At 39.8% G+C, this 21,485-nt stretch overlaps 1 protein-coding gene across 1 annotated transcript in view; it reads left to right on the forward strand.

The window, feature by feature from the left end:
• Vwa8 (von Willebrand factor A domain containing 8) overlaps positions 1-21,485 on the forward strand; it is a 355,260-nt gene that overhangs the window by 219,637 nt on the left and 114,138 nt on the right. The window contains exons 23-26 of the mRNA XM_055609598.1: positions 1,097-1,232; positions 3,171-3,290; positions 7,211-7,416; positions 9,500-9,651. Of these exons, the coding sequence (XP_055465573.1) occupies positions 1,097-1,232; positions 3,171-3,290; positions 7,211-7,416; positions 9,500-9,651 (614 nt within the window). The remainder of the gene's footprint in view (positions 1-1,096; positions 1,233-3,170; positions 3,291-7,210; positions 7,417-9,499; positions 9,652-21,485) is intronic.

A 21,485-nucleotide genomic window follows, 5' to 3' on the forward strand; every position in this document is an offset into this window, starting at 1 on the left:
AAAGAAAGAAAGAAAGAAAGAAAGAAAGAAAGAAAGAAAGAAAGAAAGAAAGAAAAAAGAAAAGGAAGTGTCCTTTATCAACTTACGCTTCCTGAAAATCATTAGTTAACACTGTGCAGTCAGAATAATTTATGATATGGTCCACTATGTTATGGGTTTTATGTGTATTTTAGAAAGAAATTTTAGATTTATGTTGAAATGTATAGAATATCTCCTGCCTGCCTGCTTAAAAGCATGAGGAGAAGCATGGCAAAGTAAGAGGTAAGTCCTATTTGCAGCTTCCATTTTTCTCCTCATGGCACTGTTTACATGGTTACCCAAGACCTCATATGCTTACATCCCTTTTCTCCCTTCCTATGCAAACCGTCTACAGACTGCGCCTCTCCACAGAGGAGAGTCCACAGGACCAGTCTAATATTTTTCCCCTGTATTTTTCCATACCCACTTCAGTTTTCCACACTAAGTCTATTCTGCATATTCTGCCAAGTTGAGTATCCCACTGAGTAGCCAATGCCCCATTTTTAATGTCAGAACTCAAACATGGGTACTTAGGTCTCATTATGTGGTGAGGTAAAGTGCATATTTCCTGATCTGGCAACCCATTCCTTAGCAGCAGAAACCCAGTCTCCCTTCCTGCGCCTTTTCTTCCATTTACTATCCTACAGACAACATAAGGTCTCCATGTTCACTCCTCCACAAATGCAGTTTGATCATTGATTTGCTTTGCCATGAAAACCTGCCTCTTCTGATCTATTAAACTATAATAGTATTTGAAGATTCAAGTTTTCTAAAACACACAGTGGCTGTTGTGTCTAACTCCTCCCACCTTCTATGGCACTTCATCTACTTGTCATATTCCTTTAAGTCCCCCCTATTCTAGGGTGTGAACTGTTGTTGGGAGTGACTCTAACACAGTGGAAAATGCAGAAATTGCTGTTATGTTTTAGTGACTCTATGATGGTTCTGTAGCTGTCTATGTGGTCGTGTTCCTGTAACTTACAACCAGCTTGGAAAAACCAAAGCAGTGGGAGATGAGCTTTTAATAGTGCTTACTTCAGTTCTTTTGTTGCTTATGATAAATTTTCTTTCTTCAAAGGTTAAAGCAGTAAAGTTGGGTCACATTCTAGTAGTAGACGAGGCAGACAAAGCCCCAACAAATGTCACCTGTATTTTGAAAACTCTAGTAGAAAATGGAGAAATGATTCTAGCAGATGGAAGACGTATTGTTGCACGTGAGTACTAAAAAGCAAAATTATCCTTACTATGTTTTTGCATCCTTAGTATATTTTGTTTGGTTGTTTTGTTTGTTTGATGCTAAGTAGAATTGGAGCTTCAATCATGGAATTGCATGCTCTGTCACCAACCTACATCCATAGCCCCCAGTTTCCCTTTTTGTTTGTTTGTTTTGTTTTGTTTTGAGACAGGATTTCTCTGTGTAGCCTTGGCTGCCCTAGCCTCACTTTGTAGACCAGGCTGGCCTCCAATTCACAGGCACACAGGTCTGCCTCCTGCGTGCTGGGATTACAGATGTATCCAGCTTAGATTCCCTTTTCTATAATCAGTCTTTGAAAATTTCAATAGTACAAGTAAGACAAATTGGCTTTATACTGTTCTACTCTGAATATGTCAACCTTGATTCTATTATTGAATTGATATCTAGAAATTTTAGAAACTCTGGCCTGTTTCTCTTGCTCATAAAACATATTTTATTATTGGCTCAGTTAAAAATCACCAATGTGAGCTGGAGAGATGGCTCAGGGGTTAAGAGTACTTGCTGCTCTTCTAGAGACTCCAGATTCCATTCCAAGCACCCCCATGTTGGCTCACAACCATCTGTAACTCTAGTTCCAGGGAATCCAGTGATGTCTTCTGACTTCCATTGGCAGCAGGCACACATGGAATACATACATGCAGACAAAATGCTGTATACATTTGAAAAATAATTGGAAGTTTTATTTAACGTGTATGTTTGTATGTATATGTACATTTTTTGTGTATATATGTCTGTATGTATATCTCACTCAGGAAGAGGTATATTCTCTGCTTTGGATTTTCTTTTCTTCCTCCCCAAACACACATTATTTTTCCAGTATTTACTAAAAAGAAAAGAAAGAAAAGAAAATCTCATCAGTCTTGTCTTAGTTAGGATTTCTATCGCTGTGATAAAACAGCACAAACACAAGCAGCTTTAGGAAGAAAAGATTTATTTCAGCTTATAGCTTACTGCTTACAACTCTCCATCACTGTGGGAAGTCAGGGCAGGAACTCAAAGCAGGAACCTGGAGGCAGGAGCTGAGATAGAGATCATGGAGGAACAGTGCAGACTGTCTTGTTCCTCAGAGCCTTCTCGGTTTGCTTTTTTATACATCCCGGGACCCCGTGAGTAGAGGTGACATTCCCCACAGTGGGCTAGGCCCTCCCTTAAGAAAATGCTGCACAGACTTGCCTCTTCCCAGGTGACTCCACCTTGTGCTGACCAAAAAAAAAAAACCTAGCCAGTGCAAGTAAATTTAGCTGCTGCAAGGCAACTTAAGTTTGGCAAAAATAATGCAAGATGTTGATTTCAGTTTTTGTCTCCTGAAACACTTGAAAAATGTGTAAGTAGTCACAGAAAATAGACAGCCAGTACCGTTAAAATCAGTATGGCAGAGCGCTCTGTTAGGAAGGTCAGTGCCATAGATATGCTGCTCTCTGATGTTGTAGCCAGGCCCCTACTTAGCACCAGTAACAGCATTCTGTCATTCCACTCTCACAGTTTATGAAAAATGAGAATGAGCCTCGGCCTGAGTATTGTCCCTTAACAGGATCCCTGAGACTCCCAACGGTCAGACCTTAGCCTGCTCCTTTGCTCTGGACATGATAGCACCACAAAGCTGGTGTAGTAAGAGGGAAGACAGGGCTGCCGACACCAAGCTGTGACCAAGCCTGGCTGTATCTGGCCCTCTGTGTCTTCTCCTATGATTTTGAAGGCTAGCTTAGAAGTAGAAGAACATAATAATTTTCAAACTCAAGTGTGATTTTTTTTAAGTGGCTTTCTTTCCTGGGAGTTGAACCAGTGCCTCATTGATATTACTTATTTGCTCTAGCACAGCCTTGTAGATGAGGTTTGAATCAGGAACACCTGAAGCTGTTTGAGCCAAGTTTCACAAAGGACCCATTTTGTTTTTCAGATGCTGCTAATGTGGATGGAAGAGAAAACGCTATTGTGATTCATCCTGACTTCAGGATGGTGGTTCTGGCCAACAGGCCTGGCTTCCCTTTCTTGGGCAATGACTTCTTTGGAACTTTAGGTAAAAACAGCTACTGTAAAAATAGCTAATCATTTCAACAGCAATGCTGTCGTGGCCGCTATTACTCAACCGTGGATGTGTCTCGTCATGACCACCTGGGGGAAAGAGAGTTTTTGACACTCACAGGACATTTTCTGGAGGAGCTGGGCTGTGTGTACCAGTCTGACTTAGCACCTTTCTTCTTAAGCAATTGTACTGTACGTCGCCACTGTTTAATACTCCATAATGATTGGCTGTTAGTGACTACTTCTATCACTTCCTCTAAAGAAAAAGACTGAGGCCAGCTGTTCAGAGTCTGGTTCATAGACTGAGAGGTTCTAGGAGATGCAGCGTCATCATCATCATAATCCGTAAAGGAGTATTCCTGTATTTTGGAATCTCATACATAGTACAAAGCAGGCCCATGTTCTTATTAGGATCATGATCTGGCCATTTCACATATGGGATCTGTCCCAGCAGTTTACCTGCATAATCATTTTAGTTCAAGGGCAGTCAGTACAACATTTTGTGTAACTAGAATGAAACCAACCCACTGTCCCTCCAGAGGAGACTAGATAAAGAAATTCTTCTGTATCTACCCAATAGAGTAGTGTGCCACTATGAAGAGAAATATAAGTAACACCAGCATGCTGAAATGAAAATCAATCGCCAGAACATTAGTTGAAACAATAAGCATGGAAAGGATAGCAGTCTATATATTTTAGAAGGGACTAGTCACTCATATTGTTTCTGCAGTTTTTATTTCAGATTCTTACATTACTGCTGCTCTTACAAATGTGCTCATGTGAGCACTCCAGAGCAAGCCTGTAGTTTTCTCTATATAGCAAGGTATAAGTTCTCTCCAGGCCCAGGTTCTTCATAGCTCTCACATTCATTCTAAGGCCTGCAAGGGTGCTCATTGTCTCTTCCTTCTTGGTCTGCCATTTCCATGTACCATGTAGTCACTCTCATTCCTAGCTGATTGTCTCTTTGCTCCTTGTCACCCACTCCAACCTCCCCCTCTTTTCCATCCTCTTCCCCTTCCCACTCCACTTCCCTACTTCTTCCATGTCCCTGCTCCACGGCCCCTCCCCCCAGTCTTGGGTCTTCCAAATCCCTGGCCTCTTGGCACCTTAAGGTTTTGTTTTGTTTTGTTTGAGGCAGGATCTCTATTTATTTATTTATTTGTTTGTTTGTTTGTTTATTTTTGCCAGCTGCTATTATTTGTTCTACTTGCTTTGTAGTAAAACTCTGAACGTTGTTTTTGTTCAGAAGTTGCAGTTCCAATCTCCATTTCTTGTTCACTCTTCTCAAGTCTGTTCTAATCACATCTTTTCCTGAATGACCTCACAGAGGCAATTCTTGACTAAGCCACTGGGGCCATCGCCATGACTAAACCCAGGATGGTTACCCTGGCTGTGCTTTACCATCAACAGCACTTTGTACAACTGTCACTGTCCTCTCCTTACCTGACTTCTGGTCCTTCCTCAAGTGCTTTCTGGGCTTCTTCCCACACTGTTGACCATTCTTTCTCAGTTTCTTCATTGACTCCTTTCTAGAATGTTCTAATGCTTTGTCTATCTACATTCATTCCCTTGGCAAAATCAAAGTATGTCATATTACAGTACCAATTAAATGATTGTTATTACCAGGAATTTCTCTCCAGCCAGACTCTCCAGTTCCCTGCTGAACACACTTATTTCCAACTTGCCTGTTATTAGCACCTTACTTTGGATCTAGTATTTCCACAGTATAAGATTGAATTGTTGAATGGATTTTTTTTTCTTCTTAATCCCTTGATTTAAGATAATAACTCCATCCTTCTTGACAGCAAAATCTTTCTTGACTTTTCTTTCCCTTCTTTCCCACCTACCAGGAAATCTTACTGGTTCTTAAAATAGGTTTCAAATTATCTCAGCATCACCAACACTGGCCATCACTTTAGTTGGAGCCACCACCCTCTCTCACCTCGACTATTTGTAATAATAATAGGCCAGTTAATGGGTTTCTTGCTTCGGATTATTTGTAATAATAATAATAATACACTAATTAATGGGTTTCTTGCTTCCACTCTTTCCTGTTGTCATGATCTGTGCATGTTTTTTTACCTTTCTTTTTTGCCCAATAAGTTAGCCTGCCATGATTTAATGTCAGTTAAAAAAGCTGAGCGCTTTGTGCTGCACACCAGCACCAGGGGATGACCAGAGGTTTGGGAGTTCATGGTGAGCCTGGGTTGATGTCAGACCCTATTTCAAAACACTTTTTTAAGAATCAATAGTCAGTGCTAGAGAGATGGCTCAGTGGTGAAGAGTGTTGTCTGCTCTTTTAAAGGACCTGGGTTCAATTCCCAGCACCTGAATGACAGCTCACAACTGTCTGTAACTTCAGTTCCAAGGGATATGATCCCCTCATGCCAACCAATGCACATAAAGTAAAATTAAATAAATTTTTAAAAAGAAACAGGAAAATACTGCGTAATTCATAAAAAAAAAAAAAATCAGTAGTCAGTAAGTCAGTATTTGTGCTCGTTGTTGAAGTTCCAATTCCCCCAGGACAGCATGAAGGAGGCTAGGTAACCCAGTACCTGCAGTGGGATGCTGTGCAGCAGGCCCTGAGCTTAGCAAACAAACCTGCACTAGCTTGCCTAACCGTGTTCCAGAGAGACTGCCTTCCACAGCTGCTGCTCTGTAACAGCCTTGGAGTCAGAGTCTCTTCTAGCAAAATGAACAGCCGTGCTGCAGACCCACATGTGGACTTTTTTTTGCCTACACAAGTTAGTTCTCAACCTGTGGGCCACTGGGGGTCAAACAGCCCTTTCATGGGCCTTGCCAAAGACCATTAAAAACACTGATGTTTACATTACAATTCATAATGTTAGCAAAATTACACTTCTGAAGCAGCAACAAAAAATATTTTTTATGGTTGGAGGGGAGCATTAGGAAGGTTGAGAGCCGCTGCTCTATACACTCTACAGTCTGTTCTTGAGAGCACTGTACTCCTCTGGTGAAAAATCCCCCTTGTTCCCCATTTCAATGAATAGAAGTTCAGCTCCCAAATGCTGAGATTTCTAATATCCTATGTGATGTCCCTTACATCCTGTCTCTCCAACTCTCCTGCCTCACCCTTTCGTATGCCACATATACTTGCTTTGGCTGTACCAGCCACCTAGAATGTTCTTCCACATAGCCTCATTTTCTCAGGCTTCACCTTCTCAGTGAAGCCCACTCTCACAGTCACTTGTACTGTCATGTACCATACCAGCTTATCTCCCTGTAACAGAAGATAAACTCCACAGGGATGGAAACTTTCTAAATCATTGATCTATATTACCCAGGGCTGTACTTGGCGTTTGGAAGATGTTTAGTAATTATTTGATGACTGCATGGTAGGGGGACCAAGTACATCTTTACATTCAGGATAATTTTCATTTTCAATGAAAAAAAAACAAAGCTACCCTGCATGTTTATATTTGAAAATGTCAGTCTGTGAGATGAAGCTTAAAGTTCTGATGCTGTCTGTTTTGTTACTTTTAAATATACACAGGTACTCTGACATATGCACACAAAAAATAACTGTTTAAATGGTTCCTAAATCAAAATAAGGTCCTGTTGCTGCTGGTCTAGGCTGACACATTACAACTGAGTGTTTTGCAAAGAAAAAAGGAGTCTGCCCCAGCAGGTTTTAATATCTCCCAAGAAGCATGTTTTCAGGTATCACATAACTTTTAATAGAAAAAACTCATGCAGAAGAAAGCACACACCATCTAGTTTTCTCCTGGTTCAGGCATTTTCTTTTTTCTCTGTATAGCCCTGTTGTTAAATGGGCTCTCTGGGATTTGCTGAGCAGCTCCTAGCTTTTGAAACCAGCACTGCCGTTTGCTCTGCACCGTTACAGTGGATTGACTGCTTACTGGATGTTGTTCTTCTCCTGCTTTTCTGTAGGGGACATTTTTAGCTGTCATGCCATTGACAACCCCAAGCCCCATTCGGAGCTTGAGATGCTCAAGCAGTATGGCCCAAGTGTGCCTGAACCTGTCCTTGAGAAGCTTGTAGCAGCCTTTGGGGAGCTGAGGAACTTGGCTGACCAAGGGGTTATCAACTATCCTTATTCTACCAGAGAAGTTGTCAACATTGTCAAGCATTTACAGGTGGGTAGACACCTGTACGCAGGTGTCTAGGAAAACCATTGTGTCTTCCAGACTGTACAGTCTATAACTGATGTCTCCATTCTGTGATTGGTGAGCCAGGCAGCCTGATATAAAGGGTGCACAATCCAGATAGTAAATCTGGAAGACCAACAGGCATTCTCACGTTAGTCTTTGAGTTGGCCTTGGCAAGGTTTTGTGCCATGGTCATTACCAATCAGCTAAAAAAATTTGATGGACTGGTTTTAGTTTGGTCTGGTTTTTTGATATGTGGGCTGCATGTATGCGTGTGCGTGCGTGTGTGTGTGTGTGTGTGTGTGTGTGTGTGTGTGTGTGTTGGAGGGACAAATTATTAAACAACAAGGAAATGTTTCAATTGTTTGGCTTTTTACAACCAGCATATGATATCTGGGTAGGAAATATTACAAGTGTCATGAAGGAAAAAAGCAGAACAAGAGCTAACTGATAATATACTAATGCAACATTTGTCAACAAAAGATAAGTGGTCCAGAGAATAAAGTTTCTGTGGTCGTATACAGTGTATAGTCCACTTGATAAAGAAAAGAACATGTAAACTCTGTATAGCAAATAATAATAGCCAATCCCCACAGCCTGTGACTCTTGAATTCTCTCTTCTGTGTCTAACCCTCCAAGAAAACCTTATTGAAAACATAGGTTGCTGGGAGGTAGAAGGGAGAGAGATTTTAAATGGAGAAAAGCTTCAGTTGCTGAGGAAGAGATGCTATTACACAGTACAGTGACTGAAGAGCAATTAATAATAATGAAGCGGTCATTTCAAAGCTGCTAAGAAAGCAAATTTTAAATAATTACCCCTATTTAAAGTTAATTACACAAAGTGACAAAGAGGTCAGTTCATACGCTTTAATTACACTACAACATATACACATACAGGAATATTACGTTCTATCTTGAAGTCTGAGAACTGATTTGAAAAATATTATATTACATATGTTTATTATATAATTTTATATGTATATGTTTTATTATATATAATATATAATATTATATATATAGTAGATATATAATTATATGGGAAGGAAAAGGAGAACTTATTCTGTTTTTGAGGCCTTGCTAAGTCTAGGATACCAGCTTGGGTGCTAGCACCAAAAGACAATGAAAACAGTCAATGCAGAAACTATCAGTATATGTCTAGCTGTGCTGGCTTGTGCCTTCTTTACTTCCGTGCTCTAGAGAGCAGAAGGCAGCCACCATTCTCCATTTCCTATACTTAATTTCTTCTTCCCCTCATTCATAGACTGTGAATTTTCTAGACATGTGTGCTAACATTCAACATTTTATTTAGCTGATATGTTTAAATTGTTTGGACTTTATTATGAGATGCTTGTGCATATGCGGCATGGTGTTTGCTCTGTTCCGTCCTCCCTCACTGCCCTTCCTGGTTGTTCCTCTTCTCATACTGGTTCCATTCCACCCACTTGTTCCCTCTGCTTTCTTGCCATATGTATATATATAATTAAAACTGGTTGTCCACTCTTCTTCCTTTAAACCTCTTCCTTGTCACCTATTATCCCCCTTCCACTCTCATGTCCTCTGTGTGTTTTTTCAAAATAGATTTCACATATGAGAGAAAACAGAATGCGTGTCTCTCTGCTTCTGGCTTACATCATGTCACATGATCTCCAGTTCCATGCATTTTCCTGCATTTTTTTTGTAGCTGCATAAAATCCTGATATATGTACACGCCCTGTATTAATTCATTCGTCTGTCTGTGGGCATCTAGTTCATTTCGTGTCTTGGCAGGTGTGAATAGTGCAACAGTAAGTAGGTTTAAGAAGGCAACAAAGGATCTGAGCAGGTCCTGACACCTGAGAGGAAGAGCTGCACCTCCACCATTTCTGTTGTGTATCTCAAAAGAAAAATAAGCTGTCTCAGTCACTGCTAAACCTGAGTGTGTGTGTGTGTACTTCTTCTGTCCTGTTATCAAACACAGCTAGTGCATTTGTGCTGAAGTTCATTAGCACACTGTTGTTCTGTCAGTTTTATAAACCTTTTTAATGTTGTATGCTTTATCTCATGTATAATGAGGAAATTTTTTTCTATACAGAAATTTCCCACCGAAGGTCTCGCCAGTGTGGTTCGGAATGTATTTGACTTTGATTCTTACAACAGCGACATGAGGGAGATTTTGATGAACACTTTGCACAAATATGGGATCCCCATCGGAGCAAAGCCTACAAATGTGCAGCTGGCAAAGGAGTAAGGAAACCCACTGTTGATAAATAGTCTTGAGCATTATTCTTCTGACTCTTAGAAACTGATGGTTTCTAATCTACTGGAGATACTACTAAGCTGAGCTGGTATGGGAAACCCTCCATGAGTAGGTGTTCTTCAGATGCTACTGTCTGCTGGCTGGTTCTCAGTTAGGTAGCGTCGGGTATAGTCCTATAAATTAAGGATTTCAGTTATTATGAACTTCCCACAAGTAGATGTAACACACTCAAATAAAGGGAAATATTTGTTTCCTTATCAGTCTCTGTCCTTTTGTTGAATGACTGTGGGTCTCGTTATTTCATAATCCAATCCATAATGCAAATCAGTGTACAGATGTGACAATTTTACAGAGTGATGTTCCTTTACCAAACTGCTCTGACTTCAGTCACCGTATAACTGTTTCTATGATAGGCTTCTTAACTGAGCAGACTAATGAAGATCAGAGGGTACTTATTTTAACTCTATAGATGAGAGAGGTAGTGAGAAAAATAATATTCCTAGCACACCTTTTGTATGCTGAAACCAAATACATTGTTGACCAGAAGGTAATTGGCAGAGTTTATTAACTGGAAAATGATGTCAGTGATAACGCATCTTATGCCATATTTGTCTACAAAATGTAGGTGATCATAAATTCACATAAAACAATTACAATTCTTAAGGAAAATTACTAGACCTTCTCTTATGGGAGGCACGATAAAGAATGAGGTTAAGTTTAAGTCAGTCATTAGTTTGGCAGTATATATTTTCCTAAGTATACATATTATCATTCTTCGAAATCATTATAAAAACATCATAATAAAAGCCAAGAAAAACAAATTACTAACATACCAAAAATTTCTCAAAGAGAAACAAATATTTCCCTTCTGTGATAAAAGCACAAGATGGTGTTATGTTAGACATTCTGAATGTACTGATTTGTCTTATCGATGAATAATTTTCTTTCAAGAAGTACGAGTGGGAGTCAGTTGCTTATGCTTGCATTTTTATATACAATATTATTTTACTGATTGGTTAGCAGCCCTTATGGGCATTTTGAACAAAGTAATTTATTGGGTGTAACATCTCCTATATTTGGGGATGCTTCGGTCACTAACACTTTTAATATCCCTCTTATTAACGCTTATCTCTCACTTGGAGATGTGATGGTTTTATCACTGTTAACAAGTGTATGTAATTAGGATTCTAGCTCTGTGGAAAGTAGGCTTGTGAATTACAGCTAATTTCTTAATGTTTGTGTATAATCTAAAGATTAAAACACTCATTAGTTTGCTGCATCAATTGTAAGAAAACTATTGGCAGGTTCCTCTTGGAAGGAAGGCAGAATAGTGGTTTGGCTTCCTTGTTGTCATGCTTGTTGTAAACTGCAGCTCTTGGCACAGCCTGTTCAAAACTGCCAGGGCGAGCGACTGTTATCTGTGGTATACCCGAGTGGAGGCCTGGAGACAAGAGGGTTGATCGTGCCCTTAAGGTTGGGGTAGATGCAGCCAGCCGTCCGCCACTGCATAGAGCTGAACATAAGCTGAGAGCAGATGTGGAGAGAAAGTCAGTCTTTCTGCGGTAGAGGTGACTGTATTGTGTATATTTTGCATGTCATTCAAAGAGGGTTTTTATCTGTAAATTGCACTGACTTCAGCAGGTCAGCGGTGGTGGTGATGTTTTTTGGGTCCTTCCATAAAACCCATGGGTGCCAGAAGACTCTTCCTTTCAGGTTACTAGCCTTACGCTTGAGAAGACAAGTGATATTGTCAGCAAGATAATGGCTTGGAGTTCAGTAGTCTATCATCTAGTCATACTGCATGCCTAGATCTGACACAGCTGCCCTGGGAGAGCTCTGAGTCTCACTTCAGGCATTTGAATTTGGAGAAGTTTCTTAGCTACATGGGATCCATGCTGGGAAAAATGAGAGGGTTTTATTATTGAAAACGTAAGAACAGAATTTGATATTCATATCAGGGCATTTTTGAGAATGGAAGAGGAAGTATTGGTAGCAGCTGTAAAAAGAGATCTGACTTCAGACTGGTCCAGGCTGCAATACGTGCTTATCCTCACACAGCTCATCACTAGGCCTTCTGCTTGTCTAACAGCCTTTGCCCTCTAGCATATATTACTATTTCTCTTATCTGCAAAAGCGAACAGAAACTTTATAACAAGTAATACACATTGAGCATCCCAATCTGAAAATCCCAAATCTGAAACTTCTGAGTGTCAAAATAATGCCACAGATGGGCATGGTGGCCCACACCTTTAATCCCAGTACTCTGGAGGCAGAGGAAAGTGGACACTGTGTGTTGAGAGACCCCATTTCAAAAACTAAAGATACTGACATGGAAAAAATGCATGCCTGAATTTAAATGACAAGCTTCATGTGTACATCTGTGGTACACAGATGTACCACAAACGTATAAAACTGTCTAGGCTATGTGAATAAATTATGTGTAAAGAAAATTAATGTTTGTACTAGGGCCTCATCTCTACATTGTATGTACATGCAAATATTCAAATATCTAAGTCCCCAACTCTGTTGTCAGACCTTCACATGGAAGCCAGCCTTGGCCAATACAGCGTTTCTCCAGTTGCATAGACTTCTGAAGGCATTGTATTTCCACTTCTAAGGTAGAAGGGTAAAAATGCTCTGAATACTTTAGTATCTTTTTTCCATGAATAAACTTTCCTGTTATAACCTGTTAATTCTCTTGTTATGTAATTAACCATCATCCTGATTGGATGGGAGCAAAAGTCACACTGAGTTTAAACAAGGTGGTCATAGCTACACTGAAGATGAGGGTGGGAAGATACTTTAGCCACCTTCTCATATAGCTTAAAAGAGACAGATGCTGGAGCAGAGGGAGGTTTTTACATGGCATTGACACCCAGCCACAGCTGTCTTCCTTCCTCAATCCAAATCAGAAGACAGATGGGGTGTTTAAGAGTGGTGTTGTCAAGCCAGACATTTAATAGCAGCACGTGGGAAGCAGAGGCATGTAGATCTCTCAGTTCAAGGCCAGCCCTATCTATACATGAGTTCTAGGACAGCCAAGACTGCATAGTAAGACCCTATCTAAAAACAGAAACAAAGAAAAGAAAACTGCTGTCTCCCTTTTTTTTTTTTCTCTCTTAAATAGTACAGAGTCTTTATATCCAGGCCTCTCTGCACAGCTTTTGTAAGACTCAGTGTGATAAGAATTTAACTGTCTTGCTTAAGAAAACTTTACAAACCTGTTGGGTTTAGCTTGAGGGTTTGTTTTGTTTTATTTCATTACATTTTGTCTGTTCTGGTCACAATGGTCACAATATAGCCCTTTTTCTTGATCCACAAACACATTCCCAGATCCTGACGTTGGGTTAGGACTGATGCTCGGACTTCCATTTGCCCTTACCCCTTTCCACTGTGACCTTCTCAGCCTGGTTTTGTTTTGGTTTTATCTGTCTCTTTTGCAGTTTCTAATACATGAGAAATGACGTGTCAAAGAGATGATAAATATGATCAAATCAGTCACCTTGGTAAAATTTCTTCAAAATAGAAATATGCTTCATAGGGAATTTAAATTTCATTATTTTATTTGTTCTACAGTGAAACAGTTAGTTAAGGGTAATCAGGGGTGCATGCCATATGGAACCATACAAATTTGAATGCTTTAGGGTCATGTGCAGACTTGGGAGTATTTGGATTAAAACTAAATGGCTTAGTTTTAATTACCATTGTTTTTATGTGTTGTGTGTATGTGTTGCTACTTAATTATATATGTATGTAATGTATTACATACATGACAGAATTAGTTCTAAACATCCAAAGAAAGACACTCCATACCATCTGCTATAAACATAGGTACCTATGCATAAGTTACACATTTTCTAAGCATAGATTGCTTGTTTGTTCCTCAACTGAGCTCTTACTCCGAAGTCCCTTTTAAGAGTAAAGAGTCTGCTACCATATCAATGCTTTTAAATTAAAGGTCTATTTTCAGATAATTTATGGTATTTCTCATGGTGGAGACATTTTTAAATGAAGGAGGGAGTCCATTTTTCAACCTCCATTTTAAATGACACACATTATTTTATACTTAAGAGTAATTAAAATGAAAGAACCGTCATTTCACAAATCTAAAATAAAATTCAAATACTGTAGAATGCAATGATTATAGCCTTTTTATTGTCATACTAATGTGATAATGATAATGGGATATTAGATAGTGGCCGCAGATAACTGTAGATAACTGGATGCCGTGTACTCCTCTAGGCAGTTTTTTCTACACGATTTAAAAGTAATCTTCATAATAAGACTATTATACACACAATGCATATATCCACATACTATGCACAAAATTGCATTTGTAGATAAGGAACTTGAGACAGAGACTCTTAGAACAGGGGTGGGGTTGCTGTCTGTGTGTGTGAGTGTCTGCCTGCACCTGCATGCTGTGTATGTTTCAACTCTAATGAAAATATTAAAAAAATTAGTTATTAGAGGCTGAAAATTATTGATTTTTGTTTGTTTGTTAAAAAAAGGACCTTACAAAATAAAAGCAAAGAAACATGAATTTCAAGTATTCAACTGGGAAATCGCCATTGTCCAATGTACTATGTACACACAGGCATGTGCTCATAAGTTTTTTTTCTTTTTATGACATGATGGAAGATCTTAGAATAAGACCCTGAACGATAATCTCTGATCTTCTCTCTCTCTCTCTCCTGACTCAGAACACAAGATGGCCATGGTCATTGTGAAAAGCATAAACAGGTTACCCCAGCTGCCAGACCTAGCTTCTGCTTCTTGCCTACCTGTAATACACAACCTTGAAACCTTAGTGGCCACAATCTTTGATCCAGATTTATTGCCCTTGATTTGGTTTCTCTTTCCATGCCTCTTCGCTTATTGTAAAGCCACTTTTCGTCTTGCTAGTTTGTAAACAAATAAAATCAGAGACTGCCTTAATTTTGGCCTATAGAAATAGCTGCTTGAACCTTGTTTTCTTGTATCCCAGGCTGGCCTACTCTGGGCCATGAGCATGTGTCGCCTTGCATGGTCTATGTGATACGAGGGAAGCATTCTGCCAACTGAGCTGTTTCACCAGCACCCAGAAATAACTGCTGATACATCCATGGGACCTTCTATAATCATATATACTGTGTCATGTTACTGAGCCATCATTGTTTCCAGTCATTTTTATCTCTCTGAGGCTTTTCTCTTAGGAGTACACATGCTCCTAAAAGACATTGCTTCTAAAACACTTCATTCTCAAGTGTCTTTGTTGAAAAATAAAAATAACAGCTGGCCATGGTGGTACAGGCCTGTAATTCTAGCACCTGGGGAGGCAGAAGCAGGCAGATCTCTGTGAGTTCAAGACCAGTCTGGTCTACAAAGTGAGTCCAGAATAGCCAAGGCTACAAAGAGAATCCCTGCCTTGAAAAAAAATTAAAAAATAAAAATAACTAAATTGATAGATTTAATTATGTATAATATTTCCCTCCTGTTTCCCCTTTTTCTTTATTTCCTTCCCTTGGATTTTAAGCTTAAGATACTCATTCCAACCACAGTGAACAGATTTGTAGGAAATGCGAGAGACTCTCCAAAGAAAAAGAAAGCCAGTTACATCAGTCCTTTGTGACTTTTTGCTTACGGCTAAATGTCACTTTTGCTTCCAGACATATACAAATGTTCTCACTAGACAGCCTGCACATCTAAAAATGACTGTTCTGTGTGACTACACTTTATAAGTGCCCATGGCTGCTGAAGAAGCCCTATTAGAGCCTTTCAGTGACTATTCAGATGCCTTGTTGCTAGGCATTCTCCTACTACTTTCAAATGCTTTATTTAAAATATTATAAGATTTCTTTTAAGCAAAATAATATAACTTTGAGTTGGTGAGTTTCAGGAGCATATTAATCCATGGTTTTATTAGGAGTTTTTGATGCTCTACACTTTAAACAATTTAAAATGCCATGGTAGCTACCCTTGATTTGAGCATGGCTTTATGTACTATTTTAGCTTTAGAAAATATATATAATATGTATGTGATATATATTTATATTTTGTTTTTAAATCATCTACTCTGTTAACACTAGAATTTTTCATTTTGGTTTTTTGTTTTAAAAGTTAAGTAAAGGTCTGTTTAGAAATTGTTATTTTGGGGGACTTTCGCTTCTGTTGTATAAAACGTTGGTCAAACTACATCACCTCCTCTGAGGACAGAGTACTGACACATTGGTCTGTGGCAGAGGAGAGATCAAGCCAGCCAGGCCGTCTGTGGTATTTCAGTAGGTTTGGGATCAGTCTGCATTGACATAGACATGTCAACTGAGGACACACAGAATCCCCCCCAACCCTCATCCACCACCCAGAGCCAGAACCCAGGGCCTCTTGCATGCAAGGCATAAGGTCTACCACTGAGCTGCCCCACCCCAACCCCATACAACTCATCTTTAAAGCATCAAAAATGATAGCAGTAGATATCTTTCCACTCCTGACCACATTCCCTAAGAATATTGCAAATCTCAACTCCCTTAAGCTACGTAGTGTGCATGCGTGTGGAATTTGTCTTACACGTTACTTAAGGAACTGAACCAGGGCTCAGTTCCTTAAGTAATGTGAGAATTTATGTAGCTAATAAATAGCAGGATAGGGCATTCAAACACACTCTGTCTACTTCTCAATATGCTTTGGTTATCAGGATTTCAGAGATTTTGGAAATTTTATACTTGCCTTTCAGAATCTATTTCTATTCACTCTGGAATGTATGCCAAGATATATGTGCATATGAATTAATATATTTTAATCAGGTTCCTTCAACTTCATGTAGTTTGTCATCACTTCTAGAAGTAAATAAAAGCACCCTTTCGATAAGATACCATCAAATTCCCTTAGGTCAGGATTTTTTTTTTTTTTTAACTGGCCAAGCCCACCAATTCTTCAAAATGAAGACAAAAGTTTCCTCAACATATTCCTCAGTACTCTGTCTTCAAAGCTATGATTAGTAAAGTGGTCATCCTTAACTGGTCAGTCTGCATCACTGCATATCATCTCTGCCTCTATGACTTGTTTCTAAGTCATTGCAGCTCAGAGAGGTAGCCTCTCTCTTGAGGCCGGGAGCGCCTGTGTGGGCTGGGGACTACCCAGCAAAGCTTCTGCCGCTTGGGTTCTGGGCAGACTTCTTTGGGGAGATACTTGAGGTTACTCAAACAGGGAGCACTAAATGAAGTAATCTTTCTGAGTCATCCAAGTCCGAGTTTTATGATTTGCTATCCCTAATTAAATGGAAAACTGAAGGGCAGAAACTCTTTGCTCTGGATCAGTCACCATAGGTCACTTTCCCACTATTGCAGATATTAGCAATGCTTCCAGGAAAGCTTGCTCAAAGTGTCCTGTCACAAAAGCCGTCTGTGTGCCATTGTGGTGTGCACTTCTGGATTGTGTTTGGTGTTTATTTCGCTTTGCAGAGCAGAGCCAGATATATGTACCTGCTGACAGACAGCTCCATTTCCTTTGAAGTTTTTCTTTGATAGGATATCGGTTCCCTTTGAAAGGCTGTCTGAAATTGATTTTATGCTTTGAAGACTTATTCTGTGTAGTTGAGCTAGCAACAGCAAGTGCTGTTTCTCTAACAGAGCAGCGGCGGAGTCTTGAAAGTCCCAGAAGCATCAGAAAGAGCATCCCAGCCATGTCTGCTTTTGCAGTAGTTTGCTACTTAAGAGTTGGAATGACTGTTAACTCACTGTTTATCTCCCTTGAGGAAAACGTTCTCTGCCTAGGGTTTTGAGTCCCTTTTCTTTCCACAAAGTATTAGGTAATATGCCATTTCTTTTATATAAGAATAGGTTTATTTGGGGGAGGGGGAAGGAGTGTTTTAAAAATAAGATCACAGTATTGACAATGGAGTTCTAATATAAGCATCTCTGCTCTCTGTCTGTTTTCACTTCATAGAAGAGTTGGTTAGGTTTGGTTTGGTTTTTTGGTTTGTTTGTGGGTTTTTTTGTTTGTTTGTTTGTTTGTTTGTTTTGTTTTTGGTTGTTTGAGACAGGATTTCTCTCTGTAGCCTTGGCTGTTCTGGACTTGCTTTGTAGACCAGGCTGGTCTAGAATTCACAGTGATCTCTCTGCCTCTGCCTTCTCAAGTGCTGAGATTAAAGGTGTGCACCACCACACCTCACCATAGAAGAGTTTTTAGTTTTCAGAAAGTATAAGGTCTTTCATGATGGCTTAACTTTAAAAAATTATTTTGAGATTGTAATTTATGATTTGCTCCTTCCTTTTCCTTTTTTCAACCTCCCTACCCTCCCTTCTGTCATTCAAATTCATGGCCTCTTGATTTTTCTTTAATTGCTATATGTATAATATATATAATATATAATTCATACAATATTATATATTCCAGAATACATAAATACAATCTGCTCAATCCACATGTTACTTGTAGATATGTTTTCAGGGCTGGTCATTTGGTATTGGGTAACCAGTTGGTGTGCTCTTCCCTGGGGAAGACTTTCTCCCACCCTAGGCATTCCTTAGCTGCCTGTAGTTCTTCGTGTAGGGTCGAGGCCTCATGAACTTTTCCCCATCCATGTTAGCATGTCTTGTTCAGCAACTGTTTAGGCAGTCATGTTGGTAAGACTCAGTAGCCAAAGCTTCTGACATTTCTAGAAGACAGTCTCATAGCAACCTCCCTTTTTCTCTGGCTCTTATTGTTTCGCCCTCTCTTTCTGCAGTGACCACTGATTTCCGTGCTGCAGGTATTATGCTGTATGTTCACCCATCGGCACTGGGCTCCACAATAATTCATTTTGGTTGGTGTGGTTTTCTGTAACGGTCCCAATCTGATGCAACGAGGAGGGGTGAGAATTAAGCGTCTATCTGAGGACTTGGAGCTGAAAAGAAAGGCTTCAAATAAGAAAGAAGGTTCAGCATTTGTCTTTCTGAGTCTGGATTATCTCATTCAATGTGATCTTTTCTAGTTCTGTGTGTTTACCATCCAATTTCATGATTTTAGTGTCTTGACTGTTGAACAGTGTTCTATAGTGTACAGGTATCATGTTTTCATTACCCGTTCATCAGCTGAAGGACATTTAGGTTGTTGCCATTTCATAGCTATTGGGAAAAGAGAAGTAATGAGCATGGCTGAGCAAGTATCTGTAAGGCAGGATGTCAGGTCCTTAGGGTATATGCAAGGGGTGGCGTAACAGGGTCACATCGTAGATTTATTTTTAGGTTTTTGAGGATTTCCTAACTGGTTTTCAGAGGAGCTGGGCCAGCGAACGGAACTAGCAACAGTGAATGAGTGTTCCCTTTTCCCTAAGTCCTTCCACCATTTGTTCATTTTTGTCATTGTTGTTCACTTTTTTAAAATTGATCTTTGCCATTCTGACTGGGATAAGATGAAATTTCAAAGTTGTTCAAAGAAATTTCCCTAATTGCTAAGGACAATGAAAATTTTTTGAGATATTTCTTGGCCTCCCCCCCCCCCCCGTTTTGAGATTTCTCTTTCCAAATCCCAGGCACATTTTTCTATTTTGAATGAATCGACTGCTTGATTTGTTATTTTTGTTTTTTACCCCTTTTTATGTTAATACTCTGTCAGATGTATAGCCAACAAAGACTTCCTTCCGTTCTGTGGACTTCCTGTTTCCCAGATTGTTTCCTTAGCTGTGTAGGTGCTGCTTAGGTTCATTAAGCCCACAGTTGTTGGCCTTAATTCTTGGGCAAATGAGTCCTACTCAGAAAGTCCATTCCCACATCTATGTCAGGGCTACTGTCTGTTTTCTTCCAGCAGTTTCATTGGTTCAGGTTTCACATTTGCATTAAGGTTTTTATTCACTTGGAGTTAGGTTTTGTGCATAAAGTGATAGATAAAGGTCTTAATTTCATTCTTCTGCATGCGGACATCCAGTTTTTCCAATACCAGTTTTTGAAGGTACTTTGGTTTTCAGTGGTTATTTTTGGCATCTTTATCAAATATTAAATGGCTGTAACTATGTGTACTCATGTTTGGGTCTTTAATTTTGTTCCATTGGTCTATATGTCTGTTTTTGTGCCAGTGTTTTTATTACTGTGGTTCTGTAATATATCTGAGATCAGGAATGGTAATCACTCCAGCATTGTTCTTTTTTTCTCAAGATTGTTTTGCTATCTGGAGCGTTTTGTGGTTCCATATGAATTATAGAATTTTTTTTTTTTCTATTTTCTTCCAGACCTTAGAGAAAGATGTGGAGGACCAGGCTTGGTAGAGAAGTTGGATGTAGGAAGTCTAAAAGTTTTCATTCCTTGAGAACGTCATGCATGTATACAATGAAATGAGCATATCTGCCCTTGTGTCCTCCTTAAGCACCCCCAAGTCCCTCTAATACATGCCCCTTCTGACCTCATACATTCCCATGAGACAGGGTCTCCCCATTTAGCCCTGGAAAGCCTGGAACTCACTGTGTAAAAAGGCTGGCTTCAGACTCAGAGAGATGTGCTTGTCTGTGCTACTCAGCTGCTGATTTTGAAGGCATGCCCTACATCCAGCCGTCTCTCTTCTTTTTGAACAGCCTAGTAAATCCAGTCACTGTCGTCCATATGTTTATAAATGTGAAACCAGCCACTGGAATACAGGCAACCTACCAGTAGCTATAAAGAATTCCTCCCCCGCTCAGCCGCTGTCTGTTGCTAATTGCTCCTCAGGTAGGGGTGAGGCTTTATGGATTCCTACCCCATCCACTCTGGAGTTTCAGCTGTCTTGATATTGTGCAGGTAACCATAGCTACAGTTTCATGGGTACAAAAGCCACGGCATGTCCAGAAGACAGCATTGTACAGTACTCTTCCACGTCTTTTAACTTTTCTATTCTTTTCACCTCTTCTTCTGTGGTATTCCTGAGCTGGGGTGGAGTGGGGGAGTGGAGGTGTTGGTGAAGACTGCAGTCATGGCAGAGTGCTGACTGTCACTTATTCTCAGCACTTTTACCAGTCACATTTCCAAGGACTTTGCTTTATATTCTCTTGCTATATTATAAAAAAAAAAAAAAAAAAAAAAGCTGCAGTTTTGATTCCTTTATTGAAATGGGGGAAAGAGTTAAATGTGACCAGTCTCCAGAGAAATTCTGAGATGTATGCATCTTAAGTAGTCTCACATAATTACCTTTAATCCTTTAAGCTTTGTAAGTGAGGCTTTATAAAGGCCTGTTACCTGGCCAGATAGAAATATTTTACAAAAAAGCCTGTTGTAGCCCCTTTCACATTTGATTGCAAGTGGACTGCATCCTTTGCTGAAATTCTTCCAAATGAAGGAAATGTTGAGACATCTCTTCAGAACACAGTGGGGAAGATTTGTCAATTGAAATCTGCCTCCGAGAAGAGAAAACAAACAGATCAGAATAGTGGTAGCCTTAACGTATCCCTCCATTCCCTCATTGAACAGACACTTTCCAAGCTTTGCGTGGAGGTGTGAAGTTGGGAGTATGTGGGAGCAGGAGCTTCCAAGGTGAAGAGGACTCAATATTGTCTTCAAGGAGGTCACAGGTCACTGAGAAAGTAGTCAAGGAACGAGTGCTGTGTGTCGTGTTGTAGGTGTCTGCATATCAGTGGGAAAAGGCGTGTGCCCTTAGGGTGAGTCCATGAGGGTAAGGAAGTTGAAGCTATGCAGTGTTATTCTGTGTTCTTGGACACATGCAGGCGGGGAGAACAACTCAAGCAGAGAAATTTAATAGGTTTTAAAATCACATTTTATTTCTCACACAGCTGCTGCAGAGTGTGTGGAGGCCGAGGACGGTTTGCTTGGAGTGAGTCAGTTTTGTTCTTCAATCATGTGGGCCCTTTGGACAAAGTCAGGTCATTGGCCAGAACCTTTAC

Source organism: Psammomys obesus, unplaced genomic scaffold (assembly GCF_907164565.1).
Source record: "Psammomys obesus unplaced genomic scaffold, mPsaObe1.curated_primary_1811, whole genome shotgun sequence".
In the NCBI taxonomy this organism is placed as follows: domain Eukaryota; kingdom Metazoa; phylum Chordata; class Mammalia; order Rodentia; family Muridae; genus Psammomys; species Psammomys obesus.